Source organism: Telopea speciosissima, chromosome 2 (assembly GCF_018873765.1).
Source record: "Telopea speciosissima isolate NSW1024214 ecotype Mountain lineage chromosome 2, Tspe_v1, whole genome shotgun sequence".
In the NCBI taxonomy this organism is placed as follows: domain Eukaryota; kingdom Viridiplantae; phylum Streptophyta; class Magnoliopsida; order Proteales; family Proteaceae; genus Telopea; species Telopea speciosissima.
Window position 1 is genome coordinate 291,301 of NC_057917.1, and position 20,707 is coordinate 312,007.

Consider the following 20,707-nt stretch of genomic DNA (forward strand, 5'->3'; position numbering starts at 1 on the left):
ATGCCCAACCCTCCTTCCTTTTTTGGGAGGCACACGGAAGCCCAAGAAGTGGGATGGAGGAATCTGGTGGCTTTAGCTCCTTTCCAAAGAAAAGAAGCAAGTAAAGATTCCAAGGACTTGATAGTAGCTTGCGGGAGCCCGTAGATACTGGACAGTAGATATAAGAAGCCTCCAAGACAGATCTCGATAAGAACCAGCCTACCTCGCATAGGATAGAAGCTTGCCTTTCCACAACTGCAGTCTTTTCCTAATGAGATCCAACATGGGAGTACAATGGTGAGCAATGAGCCTAGCCGGGATCAAAGGAAGGCCAAGATACTTGACAGGGAGGTGCCCCTCTTGGAAGCCTGATTTGAGAAGTGTAGAAAACCTAGGACTTATAACCAATAACTTGAGAGAGAAGAGAAGATGGAAGAAGAATTGATTGTAATGCTTGAATTATTCAATTGATAGGTAAGCCCCTCTATTTATAGAGGGAAATTACAATAGAAAGGGGAACTCCTAATCGATTAGGAATTCCTAATCATGATAGGATTCCAAGTTACAATAGGAAAAGAACTAGAACTAACAACTCACAGTAGAATTAGGACTTGACATAATTAGAAACTAGGACTCCAACTAGGACTAGGAAAATAGAAGATACACATGAACAGTGTCACATGAGCAGTACTTCAACACTCCCCCTCAAGCTGGATTATACAAATAAGTAAAGAAAGAAGATCCAGCTTGAACTAAAAGGAAAAAAAGAATTCCATAATAATGCTAACACTCCCCTCAAGTTGGCGCATAAAAGGTACTAATGCCCAACTTGAACAAAATGGGAAAAAACTAAGGTGCAGCAAAATCCAGCTTGATATATGAATGCAGCTCCCAAATAAACCTTCAAGAACTTGAAAAAATAGATTTTCAAAACTTGGACATACATGATCAGCAAACCGGATCTGGAATGTCTTCCAAAAAAGGCAGCTTTCAACGATCTTCAATAGCTATCCCGTAATGAATCTCAAATTGTCATAGTGACATAGAATCTTGAAGTGAAATAACTAGAGCAGCAAGTAGCGAAAACAAACTGAATCAGTAGCGGAAAAAACTGTATCAACCCAATCGAAAGTCCTCAAATAGGCAACAACCAAATATCTTCAATATTTCAATACTTCAATCTCCCCCTTACATGCAAACTCAACCCAATAACGAAGGATACCCAATGGCAATAGTGGAGAAAACTGATCTTCTATGTTTTGCACCAATGTTCCCTGTAAGTTCTGCGTTACGCAATGTCTCTGGTGTATTGTACATAATCCCCCTCACGTGTAGTACACGTGGACATAAAAGAGATGATGTAAGAGATAGGGCAAAAACATAATATACCAGAATTTTCCAAGCGGTGCTAAGGGTAATTAAAAAGGAAGGAATGGCAAAATTGGAGAATACCATTAACTTCCAAAGCGGTTATGGGTATATGCCAAAGGTATGGGATATGAAGGGAATTAGAATTATTGAAAGGAACGGTGTTGGAAAAAAAGGATGCCATGGTTGTAATTTGGTAAAAATCCACTTTTAAATACAATCCAAGCCAAAGGGCAAACTGGTAATAAATCAGAATTTTAAGGGTCAATTGGGTAGTCAAATAGGAGAATGGCAGAATTGTAATTTAAATGACCAGAATATTTCAAGGGCTTTTGGTAAACAAAGAAGCCTTGGGATGCAATAGGAATTACTAGTTATGAAGTAGGGGCAATCTTGGAAGCAAATGTAAGTGATAAATAGAAGCTGAATTAGGCATAAAGGCAAGGGTAAATTAGGAAAAAGATAAAATAAGGAATATAATAAATAACTATGTCATTGGGATTGAATGCATTATGGTCAATTAAAAGAAAGTAACCAAATATCTTGCTGGCTGTAGCCAAAGGGAAAGATACCACGACAGTGATTGTCTTCAACCTCACTACCAAGGTCCAAAAGCAAAAGATAACAAGACTCGAGAGACTCCATCAGCAGAGGTGAGAACAATAAACACCATTAGAAGAAAATAAATTGAGGAATATTTGAAAACAGAAACCACAATCAGTTCTCCGACCATCAAAAGTAGCTGGTTCTGTAACTAGCAATCAGAGGCGGAAAACCCAGCTGACGTTAGTAGCAGGATATCGATTAGCAGAAAATAGAATCAGCAATGTAAATAAGAAAACCAGAGATTATTGCAGCAGAGGCGTCGGTTTGTTTGGATTCAGCAAATCATGACTAGCAAACCCAGTCGAAGAATCAGGAATAAATTTCAATCAACAACAACCAGTGAATCGAAACCAGAAATTGTGACCAGATATCAATAGTTATACAACCAGCGGAACGGCCAGCAGTAGGAACAAACTTAGGCTTCAATCTTCAGCAGAACAGGTACGAATTTTCATACAAATCTTCAACGGTATATGAAACCCTAGTTCTTCTTCGTCTATAAACTAGGGTTTCTTCTTCCAACTAGAAACCCAAAAACGACTCTCAAAACGGCAATACAGAGAGAAACAGGTACTTGCTTACTGCTCGATACCATGTAGAAAACCTAGGACTTATAACCAATAACTTGAGAGAGAAGAGAAGATGGAAGAAGAATTGATTGTAATGCTTGAATTATTCAATTGATAGGTAAGCCCCTCTATTTATAGAGGGGAAATTACAATAGAAAGGGGAACTCCTAATCAGATTAGGAATTCCTAATCATGATAGGATTCCAAGTTACAATAGGAAAAGAACTAGAACTAACAACTCACAGTAGAATTAGGACTTGACATAATTAGAAACTAGGACTCCAACTAGGACTAGGAAAATAGAAGATACACATGAACAGTGTCACATGAGCAGTACTTCAACAAGAAGGAAATCCACTTTGTGAAGCTCAGAAAGACCCGCAAAGAAGATAAGGGACTTGGAGGGGTTGATGCGAAGACTCAAAAGTTCATGAAATTGCTGCAGGCAAAGCATAATGCACTCAAGGGAGGCAATGGAGGCCTTTGAGAAGATCATCAAGTCATCAGCAAAAGCAAGGTGGGTAAGCTTTAAAGCTTTGCACTTCGGCATAGGAGAAATGAGGTGCCGGTCAGTACAGGTCTGAATTTGCCTAGAAAGAACTTCCAGAGCCAAGGTGAACAGGTAAGGGGAAAGAGGGCAGCCTTGCCTAATCCCCACAGACGCACCAAAGAACCCCGCAGGACTGCTATTGATAAGAACCGAGAACTTTGGGGAGGAGATACAACAGCTGATCCAGTGAACAAAAGGCATTGGGAAACCCATCTTGAGCATGACTTGAGAGATGTAATCCCTCCTTAAAGAATCAAAGACCTTGTGAATGTCGATCTTTAGAAGGATGGCCGGGCCATGATTTTTCCTGTCAAAGCCTCTAACTATATCATTGCAGAGCAGAATATTGTCAGAGATGTTCCTTCTAGGAATGAAAGCAGATTGGTTATCACTGACCAACAAATCCACAACAGACTTGAGTCTTCTGGCTAAGATCTTAGCAATAAATTTGTAGAGGATATTGCATAAGGCTATGGGCCTGAAGTCATTCATAGCTGAAGCACCATCCTTTTTGGGGATGAGACAGAGAAAAGTGTGGTTGACTCCTTTGATCTGGCTAGGATTGAAGAAGAAACTTTCAATGGCTGCAATGAGATCCACTTTGATAATGTCCCAAGTAGCAAGAAAGAACCCCATGCTGAAACCATTAGGGCCTGGAGCCCCCAACACTTTAAGAGAATGAATAGCTTCCAAAATCTCCTCTTCTTTGGGGATAGAGCTCAAGACATCTATATGGCTGGCAGGAAGGAACTTGTTGAGCAAGTGGCTTTGCAGAGGAGCAGCTCCCAACAAAGGAGTATTGAAGATGCCCTTAAAATGCTGAACAGCCAAATCCTTTATGGCCTTGACTGATCGATGGAAGAAAGCAGAATTTGAATCCCCCAAATCTAGCCATTTGATCATAGACTTTTGCTTGAGGAAGCTTTCTTCACGGGAGAGCAAGGAAGTGAGCTCAGCTGAAATGGTCAAAATAGATTCAAAATAGAGTCCTAATCCAGCCCAACTAAACAATTAAAAGAAAAGCTAATAAAATCACTTAAATTGAACCACTGGTTCATACCAGCTTTGGACGGGTTCAATTTAAAACATAAAAACATGAAAATAAACTAAGTATAGGGCTAATCCCGTATGCAACTCACGTACCCCAAGTTTAGGCCCATAAAAGTGGCCTAGTACATAGAAAACCATGGGATCAAAGGCCCAACGTGTATAGAACCCAACCCTAGAGTTATTCCTAATAAAATAAGCATATTTTGCTGATGAATTTGCATCAGGGACGGGGTGAGTATTTTCAAATAAGAGAGGGTGAGTTGAGTATCGTTCGATTTTCAGGGGGTGTCATGTAATTTACCCAATTCAGTTTTAGCAAGTTAGAACTAGTTTCTAATTTCAGATTTAGAAAGTAGGCTTAGCTTTTATTTAGAAGTTTCTATTTTCCTAAGTTTCTATTTCAGTCCTTTATTTCCTTTTAGTTAGATTTAGTTTTGTTAGCTAAATAGGAAATAGGAGAATGGCTTAAGTGAGTTGTTTGTTCACTCATCCCCTTCATTTATATCTTTCAATAATAAGACAAAATTACAAGAATATCCCTATACAGCCGACTATGCTAATACCAGGGAAATAACAAGAAAAAAAAAAAAAAAAAAAACCCTTATCGGGTTACATAACTTAACACTCCCCCTCAAGTTGGGGCATAGATATCACACATGCCCAACTTGACTAGACTAGGATGAAATAACTTCCACTTAACCCTTTAGTGAAGACATCAACAAGTTGATCATCAAACTTCATAAAAGGTATACAAATCTACCCACTTTCTAACTTCTCCTTGATGAAGTGTCTGTTGATCTCCACATGTTTGGTGTGATCATGTTGCACTGGATTGTGGGTAATACTGATTGCTACTTTGTTGTCACAGTACAACATCATTGGACGATGAACAGAGCCTCTAATATCCTGGAGTAAACTTTGAAGCCACAATAACTCACATATGCTCTGGGCCATGGCACAGAATTCAGCTTCAGCATTGGACCTTGCCACCACATTTTGCTTTTTTACTTTGCCAAGTGACAAGGTTACCTCCTATAAAACTACAATAACCTGAGGTGGATTTCCTGCTAGGGTTATCACCCCAGTCAACATCTGTGTAAGCCTCAATGCGAAGATGATCATGCGGAGACAAAAGAATCCCTTTTCCTGGAGCTGACTTCAAGTAATGGAGAATATGAAGAACAACAGCCATAGGAGTGGAGTAGGGATCATGCATGAACTGACTTACCAAGCTTATTGCAAATGCAATGTCCGGTCTAGTATGGGAGAGGTAAATTAATTTTCCCACCAACCATTGATATCGTACCTTATCAACCGGATCACAATCCTTATCTTGCAGACTAGTAGGAGCTTCCAAAGGAGTGTCATATGGATGACACCCTATCAAACCAGTCTCTGAGAGTAGGTCTAGAACATACTTCCTTTGGGAGAACGGGCAACTTCAATCCCAAGGAAGTACTTAAGCTGTCCTAGATCTTTTATTTCAAATTCTCGTCCTAAGAAGGTCTTCAGGTGGGAAATTTCATCTGAATCATTATCAGTTACAACTATGTCATCGACATAGACTATAAGAAGAGTGACCATCCCCATTTTGCTCGATGAACAAGGTGTGATCAGCATTACTCTGTTTGTATCCGACAGAGATCATTGCCTTGTGGAACCTACCAAACCAAGCTCTAGGAAATTGTTTCAGCCCATATAATGCCCTCTTCAGCCTGTAAACCTTCTCATGAATCTTGTCACAAGAAAAATCTGGAGGAACCTCCATATAAACAACCTCCTCCAGTTCTCCATAAAGGAATGCATTTTTCACATCCAATTGCTGCAAATCCCACCCTAGATTGACAGCATATGACAGTAAAACCCGAAAAGTATTCAACTTTGCAACTGTGGCAAACGTGTCCTGATAGTCAATCCCATAGGTCTGAGTAAAGCCCTTGGCCACAAGTCTAGCCTTATATCTGTCCACTGTTCCATCCGGCTTCTGCTTGACAACAAACACCCATTTACAACCCGTTGGTTTCTTTTCCGAAGGAAGAACTACCAGCTCCCATGTCTCATTTTTAGATAAGGCCGTCATCTCTTCCATCATGTCTGCTTTCTACTTTGGATATGCAATTGCCTCCTGCCATTTTTTAGGAATAGAAACAGAGGAAAGAGAGGACAAATGCACGATAGGAAGGAAACAAACCATCATAGGAAACAAAATTGGAGATGGGATGTTGGGTGCAAGATCTAATGCCTTTACGGGTAGCAATAGGTAAACCAAGAGAGGGATCCTTACCAGGTAATGTAGCAGTGTCTGGATCTGGATCAAGTTTTGACTGTTGGAGAAGTGGTACAGTAGTGGTAGTCTCAACTTGCTCGTTATGCTTCCTGGTATAGACTTTATCAACAGGAATCTGACTCACAGGTCTACGCTCCCCCTGAATGGGAATGGAGGCTGACATTGGAGGTTTTGAAGAAGAAGGCTCAGGCTCCCCCTGAATAGGAGCCGGTAGAAGAGCAGACACATCTTCAAACACTGGATCATGCTTCCCCTAAAGAGGTGGCTGGGAATAATATGCCAGGGATTCATGGAAGACAATGTCCATGGTAACAAATGTACACCGAGATGGAGGGTGGTAACACTTGTATCCTTTTTGGGTAGCGGAGTAGCCTAAAAAGATACACCTAATACTCTTAGGATCGAGCTTGCCATGAAGATGATGGTTGCGAGCATAGCAAACACAACCAAATATTTTCGGGGAAACCACAAAAGAAGAAGAACCTTGGAGAAGGTCAACAGGGGCACGACCATCAAGAACAGGGGTATGTATGCGGTTAATGAGGTAGGCAACAGTGAGGATGGCATCACTCCAATATGGAGAAGGAACTTGCTGTGCAAACATAATTGCCCGAGCCACTTCCAGAAGGGGCCGATATTTTTCTTTCAGCCACTCCATTTTGGGCCGGTGTGTCTATACAACTGGTCTAATGAAGGATGACATTTTCAGCCAAATAATTTTGGAACTGGCCTTCCATGTATTCCCTGCCATTATCACTCCGCAAAATTTTTAATGTGGCATTGAATTGGGTCTGACCCATACGATGAAATAGCTAAAAACATCGAAAAACTTCACTCTTGTGCTGCATCATATACGCCCAAGTGGTCTTAGTAAAGCAGTCAATAAAAGAAACAAACCATCTATGGCTAGAAATAGAAACACAATGGGCAGGGCCCCACACATCAGTATGAACTAAAGCAAAGGGACAAGTACTTCTTTTATTTAATGGAGAGTAAGTGGAATGAGTCTGTTTAGCCAAAACATAGGCTTCACATAAAAACTCATCCTTTTTACAATCTTTAACTAACTGAGGAAACAAAAAAGCTAAAGTTCGAAGAGGAGGGTGACCAAGCTGACAATGCCATAGATGGAGATCCGAAGTAGCGGTTGAATATAACTGATGAGGCTGAGATGAAGCTGATGGTGGACAAATCTTACCCGTGTCAAGTATGTAGAGACCACCATGTACCTTACCACCCCCAATTGTGTTCCTTTCACCAGATCATGTATAACACAATGAGAGGGAAAGAAAGTTATTTTGCAGTTCAAATCTTTGGTTAGACTACTAATGGAAAGAAGATTGGTAGAAAATGAATGAACATGCAAATCATAATTTAATGTAAGGGTAGGAGAGCAGCGAATGGAACCCTTTCCATTAATGGGGGAAAGAGAACCATTTTCCACTCGAACATTATCTTTGCCAAAACAGGGAGAATACTGGTGAAACACATGGGAAGAACCAGTCATGTGGTCAGTGGCACCGGAGTCTATAATCCAAGGAACTGAGACAGACAATGCACAATGACTACTGACTGGAATACCTGAAGCAATGTGAGAACCAGAAGGGGCAACAGGTGCAGATGCCGTGGTAGGTGCAGCGGAAGAGGCCTGTGGCATGCGACGGAAAGCCAGGAGTTCATCCTGAGTAAGCCTAATGTCAGTAGAAGGGGCAGCAGCAACAGCAGAAGACTCTGTAAGATTTGCCTTGGGTTTGGACTTCACACGACCCCGTTTGGCTTCAAAATCAGCAGGCTTCCCATGTAACTTCCAGCATTGAGCCTTGGTGTGATAAGGCTTGTTGCAGTGTTCACACTTGACAGGCTCCTTGGAGGCAGCATTACCACCATCAGTAATGGTAATGGAAGTGGGGCTGGAGGTGGTCTGTAGGGAAGACCTATCAAAAGTATGAGCATGTAACATCCTATCAAAAGTATGAGCATGTAACATCGCAGCCCGACGAGTCTCCTCTGTATGAACCAAAGCAAATGACTGCTCTAGTGTAGGGAAAGGAAAGCGACTCAGCGCTTGCACTCGAATAGGTTCATACTCCATATTCAGACCTGCCAAGAAGTCGTAGACATGGATCTTGTCGATATGTTTATGGTAGGCAGCAATATTAGCAGGTGTAGAGGGCTGATAGTCGGAGTAATGATCCAATTGCTGCCACAGCTTTTGAGGGCAGCATAGTACGCCGAAACAGACGGCTCCTTCCGAGTAGTGGCATGAGCCTTCTTGCGAATCTCATACACCTGAGCATCATTCCCAATGCATCCATAAGTCTCCTTGGCGGCACTCCAGATTTGATGAGCTGTCTCCAGAAGTAAGATATTGTTGGACAGATCTGGTTGCATAGAGTGGATCAAATAAGACATCACCATAGCATCATGTGACATCCGCTTCTCTTGCAGAGAACCAATTTCAGCCGGCATGGGGTTAGTCCCAAGGATATGGCCAGTAAGGCCACAACCAGCAATGGTCAAGTAGGTAGTCCGAGACCACTTGAGGTAATTGGTACCATCGAGCTTGATAGGAGCAGCAAGGGGAAGGAATTCTATCCGGGACTGTCCATCAAGCCCGAGGTTGCAGAAGAGGAGTCTGAGCCTGTCATTGGTGCCGCCAAACAATGAAGGGAACAAGTAATGGCCCGATGTAACCAGCCAAGCAGAACCAGCAACCTTGAGATCGATATGAAAGGAAATCGATCTCAAGACAGGAGAAAATTGGAACTCCAAAAAAGTTGCAGAAATAGGAGCTGAAACTGAGGTTGAAGGAACCTCTCAATGGTAATAGACAGCTCCAAAGAAGCAGCTACAACAGGTAGCCCAGCAGTCCTTACCCAAAGAAATCGATTGGAGTTGGGGTTTTAGATAAAAAACTGAGAAATAAGATCGATTGGAAGTTAGGGACTGCAAAGGAGGAATGAAAAAAGGGGATAGTTGCTGGTTAGGTTGCAGAGGAAGCCCCAATCTGTGGAAGATCAACCTACAAAGGAATCGAGGCTGAATCTTCAAAACTTGGAGAGCTTCAAAATCGCAAAAAGGAATAGCAGCAACTATCAGCCAGAAATAGGTTTTATGGCATGGAGAAGATGAGGTGGGTTTGAGGGCAGCAACTAGATTGTAAGATCACCTCATTAGTGCTGTCCTAAAGTGAAGGAGAAGAACCAAGAAGAAGAGGAGAAAGAAGATCGAAGGAAGGAGGGAAGAAGAGGAAACGATGGAAGGAAGAAGGGGGTTTTTGGACTTGGGTCAGAATAGAGCTTTATGGTTTACCTCTGATACCATGTTAGCTAAACAGGAAATAGGAGAATGGCTTAAGTGAGTTGTTTGTTCACCCAGCCCCTTCATTTATATCTTTTAATAGTAAGGCAGAATTACAAGAATATCCCTGTACAGTCGACTATGATAATACGAGGGAAATAAAAAAGAAAAAAAACCAAAAATACCCTTAGCGGGTTACATAACTCAACAAGTTTCTATTTTCCTTAGGTTTCTATTTTTTAGACTTTCTATTTTGTGAAGCTTAGGCCAAACTATAAATAAGTCCCATCAGTTGTACTTGAATTCAGACTTGATTAATGGAATTTCTATTTCTTGCTTGCAAGTGTTTGGTCTGAGAAATCTTGTGTTCAACAGCTGAGATAGCTGTGGGTGAGAGACCCAAGGCTGAGATAGCCTACCCCCTCCTATCCCTATCCCCCCTTCATCTATCTATATCCCTTTTGTCTTCTTTTTTTTTATGTTCTTCTTTCATATGTAAACAGAAAAAATGTAAACAGAAAAAAAAAGCAATAAAAGTTTCAGTTATTCAATTTGTTCATCCTTATTGTGCTGATTCTGGCTGCAATTGATCTCCCACTGGTTTCCCTGGTTTGAGGTCGACTTTTGCATTATTTGGTATCAGAGCCATCAAAGGATGGCAGATGGAGTTGATTGTTGCTGAATTCTACTTCCTATTGAAGGTTGATTGTACAAATCTGATTTGACAACTTTACCAAACTTGTGGACGAGTTTTTTCCAAGATGGGGAGCGCTGATGTAGATCACAAGTCCATATGTACCCGCATGAACAAGCCCCAAAACCAGCTTAGCAAGGTTGTGGGATTCGACTGCTGTGAGAGGCAGCCTGGTCTGACGATGTGGCAAGTTTTGTTGGTTCAATGGAGCATCACCTAAGGCAGCACCAGCCCAGAGAGAAGCATGAAAAAGATAAGACACTAAGAAAAAACAAAAAAAGAAGTTACTGTTCACATGAACAGTTGATGCAGATCCAAGCTTCCGCAAGAAGAAGAAGAAGCCCTAAGATTAGGGCCTAGTGTTTGGAGCCTTAGTTTATTTCAGTCTTAGTTATTTTCCATAGTTTTTTTAGTTAATTGTAAACTTAAACTGAACCGTTTCAGACCATGGTCCAATTTAAGTGACTAATTCTTATTGGTTGTTAGGTGCTTATTTCCTATTGGTAGTTAGGGAATCTTTTAAGATTTTAGCTTTTAATTTAAGTTGTCCCACCCCTACACGAATTATGTAGAGAGGGTGATTTATATTTGTAATAGGATTTGGGTCTATGGCCATATTATAAATAAATAAATCGTGGGAGGCTCCCACAATTCAGACTTTAAAAAAATCGTTTTCTGCTTGCTGCCATTGTTGCTGCTGCCTTTGCTCATTGTGAGTGTGCCTTGTGAGTAATATCAAGGTGAAGGGACTGGTGGATCTCCCGTTGTCCGTTGACTCCTTGCGTCTTGTAGACCGGGAGGATCTTCTACTCATCTGCTTCTTGTAGATTGGGAGAAGCTATCTTCTATCTTCAAAGCTGCTGCCATTGAAGATATTCAATTACAAGTAAGTGGTTTACTGTTTCAGCATTCAACATTCTTCTTCTAATCCTTATCCTAAGCCAATTGATCCTAAATGTCACCCCTTCATTAAAACCCATCGATTCCCATTAAACCCTTAAACCCTAAACTTCCTGTCCGGCCTTATTCCCTCATCAGAATCCAACCAAAATTGGATCACAGCCCCCACTCATTATTCCTTACACTCGACCTAAAGCCTTAGTCCTAAATCCACATCCAAACCCTAAATTCGATCACCCCCTTCTTTCTCAAAACCCAAAACCCGAAACCCTAATTTCTGATTTTAAATTTTTCATTCAAACTTCACTAAACTAGTTCATTAGACTTCTAAAAACCTGCCTAGCATTACTATATAAACCTTACCCTCATTACTCTAGACCTAACCCTAGTTTTGACCTAAAAATCTCAAACCTGCCCAATCAACCAGCAGTTTGGAAGGTCCTGGTTACTTGGCTCCTACTAGACCCTTTGTCTATCTAGGACTACATTAACAGTACCCGAGTTACTGTTCATGTGAACAGTGATTTGGAGGCATATGGACAGCTTTGTTCCTATTTTTGTTTAGGTATGTTAGTTTACCTTGTTTCTATATTCCAGTTTGGTTGTAATAGGAGATTAGATAGTTTCTAAATTCAATTTTAGCAAGTTAGTACTAGTTTCTAATTTCAGAATCAGAAAGTAGGCTTAGCTTTTATTTAGAAGTCTCTATTTTCTTAAGTTTCTATTTCAGCCCTTTGTTTCCTTTTAGTTAAATTTAGTTTCTATTTTTGTTTAGGGGTTTCCTATTTTGCTTGTTTCCATGAAGTTATAAATAAAAGGGTAAAGTACACGTACCCCCTTATAATGCACCCAATATTCCTCGTACCCCCCTAAACGGCTCAATATTCCAAGTACCACCCCTCAATATTCCACGTACCACCCCTGCTTTACACCCCAAATGCCATTTAAGTCCATTCCAAGTATTAAATGCTATAAAATGACCAAACTACCCTTTCTTCTATCTTTTCTAAAATTTGAAAAGACCTAATTGCCCTGACCTATTTGCTAAAATTTGAAAAGACTAAAATGCCCTCATCTTCCCCAAATCATCATCTTCTTTTACATACCCACCACCACCACCACCATCACCACCACCACCACCACCAACCAAAGCAACCTAAACTAGGGTTTTGAAACCCGGCGTTACACCAATTGGTGCAACCTAGGATTCCAAAACTCTAATTCAGGTCACTATGGATGGGCAACCTAGGATTCTCTCAATCATTTCAAATATCTTCTTCTCTTCTTCCTCTTGTCTCAATTCTCAATACCTCCTCTCTCTCTCTCTCTCGCTCTCTCTGTCTATCTGTGTCTGATGCCGCAAGTCGATCTCGAAACGTTAGTTTGCGGCTGTGACCGAAAAATCGATTGCAAAAGCTTAATCGGAGATCTACAACAACCGCAGCCGGATAAACTAGATCCTCCGGAGGCTCCATCTGATTTTCTGGTGGAATCATTTCAACTACGAGAAGAAGATGAACTCGAATGGTTTGATCGGAACGCGTTTTACTTTAACGAGCGCAAAGACTCCCAGAAGGGAAACTCTAACCCTAACTCCATCTCCAATCACAATCCCAACTCAACGTCTCAGAGATTCTCCTTGAATTTCACCTCCAATACGTCAATCATCGGACCAAAGCCACAGAAATCCCGTTACCTCAATAGCAAGTCCCGGCGGCACGGTCGGCCACCTCGACCCCGGTTCTTCCCCAAAAAACCATCACGGAGCGGAAAATCCATCACAGTGATGAAACCTTCGTCACCTAAAGTGTCGTGTATTGGGAGAGTTAGGTCCAACAGGAGCAAAAACTGCCGGTGTCCAAGTGGCCGACGTCCTACAGAGGTCAAATCCAAACCGGAAAACAAAACCGGATTTTGGAATTGTCTTAAGGCGATTCTGTAATTCAATTGTTGAGTTAGGGGAAATTCTATGGTTCTCCATCTCTTGTAGATTGAATGGAAAGTTGTTATATCACTTAAATATAGAACTGAGATTATATATTCTAGAATCTCAGTTGGAAGATCAGACCAAGAACGATGCTCTGTTTTGCTCTTTTTCTTCTGTCTCAGAGATGTGAACTTTTCTATCTTCATAGTTTTTGTCTTCCTTGGTGCCATGATCCTCACCTTCAATTCTATAGAGAGAAGAGAATTGAATTAGTGAATCAAACTTGATGATGAAAAGAACGAAGGGATTCAAGAACTTGAAAACTTCTGATGAGCCACAGATTCCAATTCGAGTTGGGTATCTCTCTATCTATCTTTAGAGTAAGAAATTTGGAGGGAAAGTCTTCAAATAACGTTTGGTGTAGCGCCGGGTTTCAAAACCCTAGTTTAGGTTGCTTTGTGGTGGTGGTGGTGGTGGTGGGTGGTGGGTGGTGGGTGGTGGTGGTGGTGGGTATGTAAAAGAAGATGATGATTTGGGGAAGATGAGGGCATTTTAGTCTTTTCAAATTTTAGCAAATAGGTCAGGGCAATTAGGTCTTTTCAAATTTTAGAAAAGATAGAAGAAAGGGTAGTTTGGTCATTTTTGAGCATTTAAGACTTGGTGTGGACTTAAATGGCATTTGGGGTGTAAAGCAGGGGTGGTACGTGGAATATTGAGCCGCTTAGGGGGGTACGAGGAATATTGGGTGCATTACAGGGGGGTACGTGTACTTTACCATAAATAAAAAGTTGGGGATCATATCCACTACTATTGATTTGAGAAATAATTTGGTCTTGAGTTTTTGAGTTCTGTGCGGGATGGAGCAATGTTTTATGGGATTCAAAACTGCTCTACTGTGGGATGCAGTAGGGAAACCTTGGTGGGATACCAAGGTTCGAGTTGGTGAGAGAACTTCTACGTAGTTAGGTGAGCGCCCTAACAAATCCTTCATTCAACTTCTGTGACTCTTTTCTTCTTCAACTATTACAGGTCTGTTCTCTAATTTCAAATCCATTGTTGGTAAGAGTTATTTCACTGTTTCTATTTATTGAATAATAGCAATGACTGGGTTTTAATCCATTGGTTTCTTTCAATCAATACTGCCATCTCTGTGCTCAGTTTCTGTTCTTTGTTCATATCCTTCTTCTTCTTCTATCTTTTCCTTCATTCAATCAAGTTTTTAGATCAGGTTCTAGTGTTGATATTGCCATCTTCTTCTCCCATCAACTATAAGGTGTATTAGCGGTTCATTACTTATCCCTTTATGCTGTTACAGCACCACTTCTACCGTTATTTTCTATTTTTCTACTAGTTTCTAAATCTGATTTACTTACCATTAATTTCCTCAGTTAGTAAATCTATTCAATGTTTCTATTTTTAGTTTGATTTGCTATTTCTTGTTACGTACTTGCTATTTTTCAATAGTTACTAAAGCTGGACTTAATATTTCAGCTCCTTTCTAATTCTGTACCTTGCTTCTAATTTTAATTTCAGTTTATATTTTCTACCTATGAAATTTGTTAGCTGCTATTTTGATAGTTACTAAGTTTGATAACTTGCTATTTTATTTGTTTCTAAACCAAGGATGTTATTTGGGAAGTTGCTGAATTTCGGTTTCAATTTCTGACGATCCTGGATCACATGAGGTTTTCTAACCCTAATCCCTTAGGTGATTAGAATACCCCATTAGTATAGGTTTTTGGGAGTTCTTTGGTGTTCCAGATTTAATTATGTCCTTGAAGAGTGAATGTACCATCTTTTACTGTTGCTGATCCCAGAAAAGAGAGAAGTCTATCTTCTTTCTACTCCCTGCCCTTTTATGTTGATAATGAGAGCTACATAATTACATGTGTCAAATTTGCAGGTTGATATTATGTTCCCCTTGTGGTTACTCGAAGCTTCTCTTGTTATATTAATATAACACTGTTCTTGAGTTATAAAATTACGGAGCATCAACATTTTGATGTCAGAATCTGACAACAATGTTCCCAACAATTTATCTTTTTAGTTGTTACCATATGTTTCGTGTTTACTGTTGCAGGGACCAGGACCTGATGCTCGTATAATTTACATAGATGGAGCTTTTGATCTTTTTCATGCCGGGCATGTAGAGGTATATTCTTCCCCCAATTTCCATTGAAAAACTGTGGGTATTCATGCAATCTTTATTACTTAGTAATAGTAATTTGTTGTCATTGTCAATTATTCTCTGCTTTTACTTTTAGTGAATGAAGAGAAGTTATTTATTTGAAAAGTACTTACATTAAATCATTCCCAACGATGTTGTCCTTGGTTAAAGAACCAATGAAAAGTTGACCATATGGCAGAGCTAGCTGCATAATAAACTGGAGTTACTCAACTTTGCAGTCTTGATCTGTGACAGAATTCAAATACTTGAATTTTAACAACAACATAGCCTTGTCCCAACTCCCAAGTGCCAACAAAATAGGGTCGGCCACATGGATCCTTACTCTCCAATTAGCTCTATTCGAAGTCATATATGATATGACGTCTTTCCTTACTGCATCTCCTATGGTTATTTAGACCTGCCCTTGGCTCTTTTAGTTCCTTTAATCTGAATCAAATCATTCCTCCATGCTGGAGCATCCCAAGGTCTCCGTTGAACATGGCCATGCCACCTCAAACGACTCTTCCGTAGTCGTATCTTATCATGAATCGGAGCTACTTCCAACTCAGCTCTAATATGGTCATTCTTTACTATATCCTTCCTATTTTTGCCACACATCCATCTCAACATCCTCATCTCTGCTACACCTATTTTATCTATATGACACTTCATAACTACCCAACATTCCGCACCATACATCATAGTCGGTCATATGACAGTCCTATAAAATTTTCTTTTAAGCTTTAAAGGAATACGCCGATCACACAGCACTCCGGATGCACCTCTCCACTTCATCCATCATATTTTAATCCTCTATGCAACATCATCCTCTATATCACCTTCTTTATTTAAGATTGAGCCCAGATATCTAAAATAATCACTTTGTGGAATCTCCCTCTCATCAATATTCACCACCTCATTAACCGTCTTAGTGTGGCTAAAGTTACACACCATATATTCCGTCCTTGCTCTACTTATCTTAAGGCCTTTTGATTCCAAGTTTGATCTTCTTAACTCCAATTTGGCGTCAATCCCTGCTTTTGTCTCATCCACCAAGACAATATCATCACCAAAATGCATACACCGAGGAACTTCATCTTGTATGCCTCTGGTTAAGTCATCCATGATAAGTGCAAACAAATAATGGCTTAAGGCTAGATGTAACCAAAATTGTAATTTGGAATTCACTTCCTTAACCCCCCCCAGTTCTTACGCTAGTCACTACATCATCATACATATCTTTAATTATGTCCACATATTTACATGACACCCTTCTCTTCTCTAGTATATGCTAGATTAACTCTCTTGTGATCATAGTACTATATCTCGCGATATATCGGTATCTCGGGCCTACCGAGATATCCGAAATATCCGAGATATCGCGAAATATGCCCGAAATATTGCATTTTTTCTGCAATATTTCGGGGGTCCATCTCGGGGGGTATTTGGCCATATCTAGGCCTGAAACTTCATGGACAGCCTTATTTAAGCTTAATAAACACATTTAAACCATAAAATTGTAAAAATGTGAATTCAAATTGGTGTTTTGGGCTTGCACCCTTGATTGACATACTGGTCGCCGACCTAATGTATAAATAGTTAAATACACATAGATTAATGAAATCACAACTTAAGTTACAAATTAACAAGTGCTAAATCGCTAATAGTAGTTCTTGTGCCTCCCTGGATCAATCCCACTCATGCCTCTGGAGTTGACGTCCATTCTCTGTTTGAAGGACATATGTGGACCACGGTATAGAATCGGAGAAGAAACGAGTGTAGTCATCCAAAGTGTCACGTAAATGGAATCATCAACATTGTGGTAATCTATCCTAGGATATAAACTAGGGTTACCAATCGATCCGATCGTGAAGAAGATGATCCATTGTGATATGATGTTGGCGCCGGCGCAGAGGCGATGGCATTGGCCGCATGTATGGTTGGTGAGGTTGGTAGCTAGGTCCGCTAGGGTATGCAAAGATGTTATCTACAAAAGATGATCCATATGTCCCTGGACTGGGGTGTAGTCATAGTCCCTACCCACTAAAGTCCGCCCATATGATGATGATCCATATCCATATCCACCGTAAGGTTGTGATGCACCATAATCCGATGCCAATGGAGTGGCATGTGTGTCAAAAGATGGGGCACGCCAATGTCGGTCGGTCCTCCCTCCCTATCACCCATACTCAAACCACCAACAGCTAGATAGCTTATCAATGTCCATGTGATCGAGGTTGCAGCTGTGTTTGTCGACCCCTACGCTTCTGTTGTATGTATGTAGGGGCCTCTCGAGGGTGGGGTGCGGGGCACGTGCTCCGTGGTCCGTATCTTGTGTGGCATGATCAAACTGTGTCTCTCCGGTGAATCGGGTGGCTCTACAGGTGTCGTATCCTGGGCCTCCTGGCCTACCACATAACGCTCTCGCATGCCGTCAAATTCTTCACCAGCATCACCACCACCAACATCACTACCACCAAGATTACCACCACCAAGATCACCATCACCACTACCAAGATCACCATCATCACCATCATCATCATTTGAGGACTTAGACCAGTCTTCATCATCGCAACATTGCCACGTGGTGGAATGGTATGGTGAGGCTTCCTCGCATGTATCCGACCCTCGTCGCCCATATACTCATCCACATCGCACCAATCTCGGCTATCATGGGTCGGGCCTACCTCCCTCCTCATCCAACACTGGCTCACCTCTATCCCTCACCCAATCCACAATAGGGTCCTCATCATCTGAGTCAACTTGAAAGATGTCAGCTAGATCAATGGTGCCCCTCTGTCCCTCATGTCCCATGCGTATGTGTTGCAGTTTCAGCCTCAAGTTGTAGTGCACATACACCATGTCAGATAAACGTTGAGACCCCAATTTATTGCGCCTCTTGGAGTGGATGAGTGCAAAGGTACTCCAGTTCCTCTCACAATCAGATGCAGAACATGTTTGGGCAAGGACTTTAATTGCTATTCTTCTTAAGTTTTCAGCCGATTCCCCATACAACACCCACAATTCAGCTGCATTACAAGTTTACAACAAAAAAGACATGTGTCATAAATGTTGTTTCAACTTTCAACTTTCAAATTTCAATACATATGTAATTTAAAACTTAAAAGAATTACCAGCATCACCACGTGCTCTGCCTTGTATCGCAGCCTCAGTTCCAAAACTTCCCAATGCATCCCTAAATACCTTGATCTACACCCATGTGGAAAATTAGTAAGTACTTCTTCACTACTTATTTGAAAGCATTAATAAGTTGAGTTTCCAAATGAACTCACTTCATTGTTGCAAATTGCTTGTAGTGCACCATCTGGCTCCAACTTCTTCACTACTTGTTTCACAGCATCAATAAGTTGAGTTTCCAACCCAAGCCTATTGTTATATTGATACTTAGGGTTCAAGTAGTATGCTGAAATATGACATATAGAATAGAGGTATTGTCAAATGCATAGGTAATTAGTAAATAATAATACTATGAATTAGTAAACATAAAACAAATTTACTCACCACCTTTCGGTGGATGCATAAGTTGATTCTCCATGAGCATTTATGATATCTAAGAAGTGTTTGATGCGAGGAGCCACACTATGACACTATCTTTCATCAGTCTATGATATAGGATGGCATGGTTGGGCCCTTGAGCGAGTCGCACATGTAGAACTTTAACTCGGCTCTAAAACTTTCACCACTTTGCTTAGTTTGGTCAGAAGTCCTCGGATGACATCGTTGTTTGGCTTCTCTCCCATTTGCGTCTTGGAACCCTTCCATTCAAACCACTCCTCGAAGCAAACATGCTTCTCCCGCCTTCTTTGTCTCAATGCTTTTGAGAGCAATGTAGTTGGTGGCAAATCTTGTGATGCCAGCCTAACCAAGTCACCCACATTTTCCTCAATAGATTGAGTGATAGGAGTGGTTGTATACAAAGTTGGTGATTTGTCTTGCACTTTCAACCATAGTCTTCACCAACTTTAACTTTCCCATATCTTTTAGTATTAAGTCAATGCAATGGGCTGACAAGGAGTCAGAAGAGCGTACTTACTATTGTTCATCATCTTCTCACCGTAGCTTGAAGTTACTTCCATTGTCGTTCAAACTGGACAACATTCTCAATACCCACATCTTTTTCACTACTTCCTTTAACAATCAGTAAATATGTTTTGCATCCTTTATCTCTTTGGATGCATCCACAGTTGAGGAACACTGTCCTCCCATCACAATAAACCATGAAATTGATGATGGACTTTCTTGTAGGCGCCATTATAGTCACCCCATATGTCTCCCACATATTCCTCATCTCACTAATGTACTCATCAATCTCACTCTTTTGTTGAGGTAGATAAACATTCATTACCTCATATGGGGTGGGGCCCTTGAATCCTGGGCCAGCCTCTGCAATGGTATCTATCATGGTATCATAATGGGGGCCTTATACGGTGTTTCTTTGGGATGGTATGGTATAGCATCCACTTAGCTATTGATTCTTTAACCAATCCCTTCATCCCCTTCCATGCTCCTTTGATTCTAGGTTGATCGCTTCCTTTCTTCTTATGCAATTTAGGATCGGATGTTGATGGTGGTCTGATCTTGGTAGAGGTGTTGGGGTTGCCCTCACACTTTGTGATCTTTTAAAAGGATTCAAAGTTCTAGGACCTCCGAAGCGCCGCTCCTCCACTACCCCCTACTCTTTGTCTCTGCTGATCATCTTGAAAACTTCCTCTACTCCTTGAAACAGTCCGCCTAAAATCCCTAGCCTCCTCTGCTGTTTGTATGTCATCAGGTACTGCAATGTCATCATCATCATCATCATCATCATCATCATCATCATCATCATCATCATCATCATTGTATCATCTTCCTCCTCCCATCGAACTCCTCACTGTATCCTCAAGTTGTTTTCTTATCCTTTGCTTGTTAGCCTTCCTCTTCTTTCTTCCCCTCAAACTATCACCAATCTCCCTGGCTACTTCAGTAGGGACCATATGACAACCTACAACATCTTTAGATCCTCCAGTCAGATGTTGTTTAAGTCTACTGGACCCACCTCCCATAAATTGCATGTGACAATAGTTGCATATAGATTTTCTCTTATCCCCATCAATGGGAGTACCATGTAACCATGCAATGTCACCCCTATGCTGGCTGGCTGGTCTCTCTTGTTCCCTCTGTTCTCTTTGTTCCCTCCGCCCCCTTTGTTGATTACTTTGCCCCACCTTTTGCTTGCCCTTCGCACGTTGTCTATCACGATCCGCCATAATGATACTTGTTTACTGCAATGTAAGTAACACAAATAATTAA

At 40.9% G+C, this 20,707-nt stretch overlaps 1 protein-coding gene across 1 annotated transcript in view; it reads left to right on the forward strand.

Moving 5' to 3' along the window:
• The window catches only part of LOC122651911 (ethanolamine-phosphate cytidylyltransferase), a 101,067-nt gene that overhangs the window by 43,601 nt on the left and 36,759 nt on the right, over positions 1-20,707 (forward strand). The window contains exon 4 of the mRNA XM_043845482.1: positions 15,311-15,382. Within this exon, the coding sequence (XP_043701417.1) occupies positions 15,311-15,382 (72 nt within the window). The remainder of the gene's footprint in view (positions 1-15,310; positions 15,383-20,707) is intronic.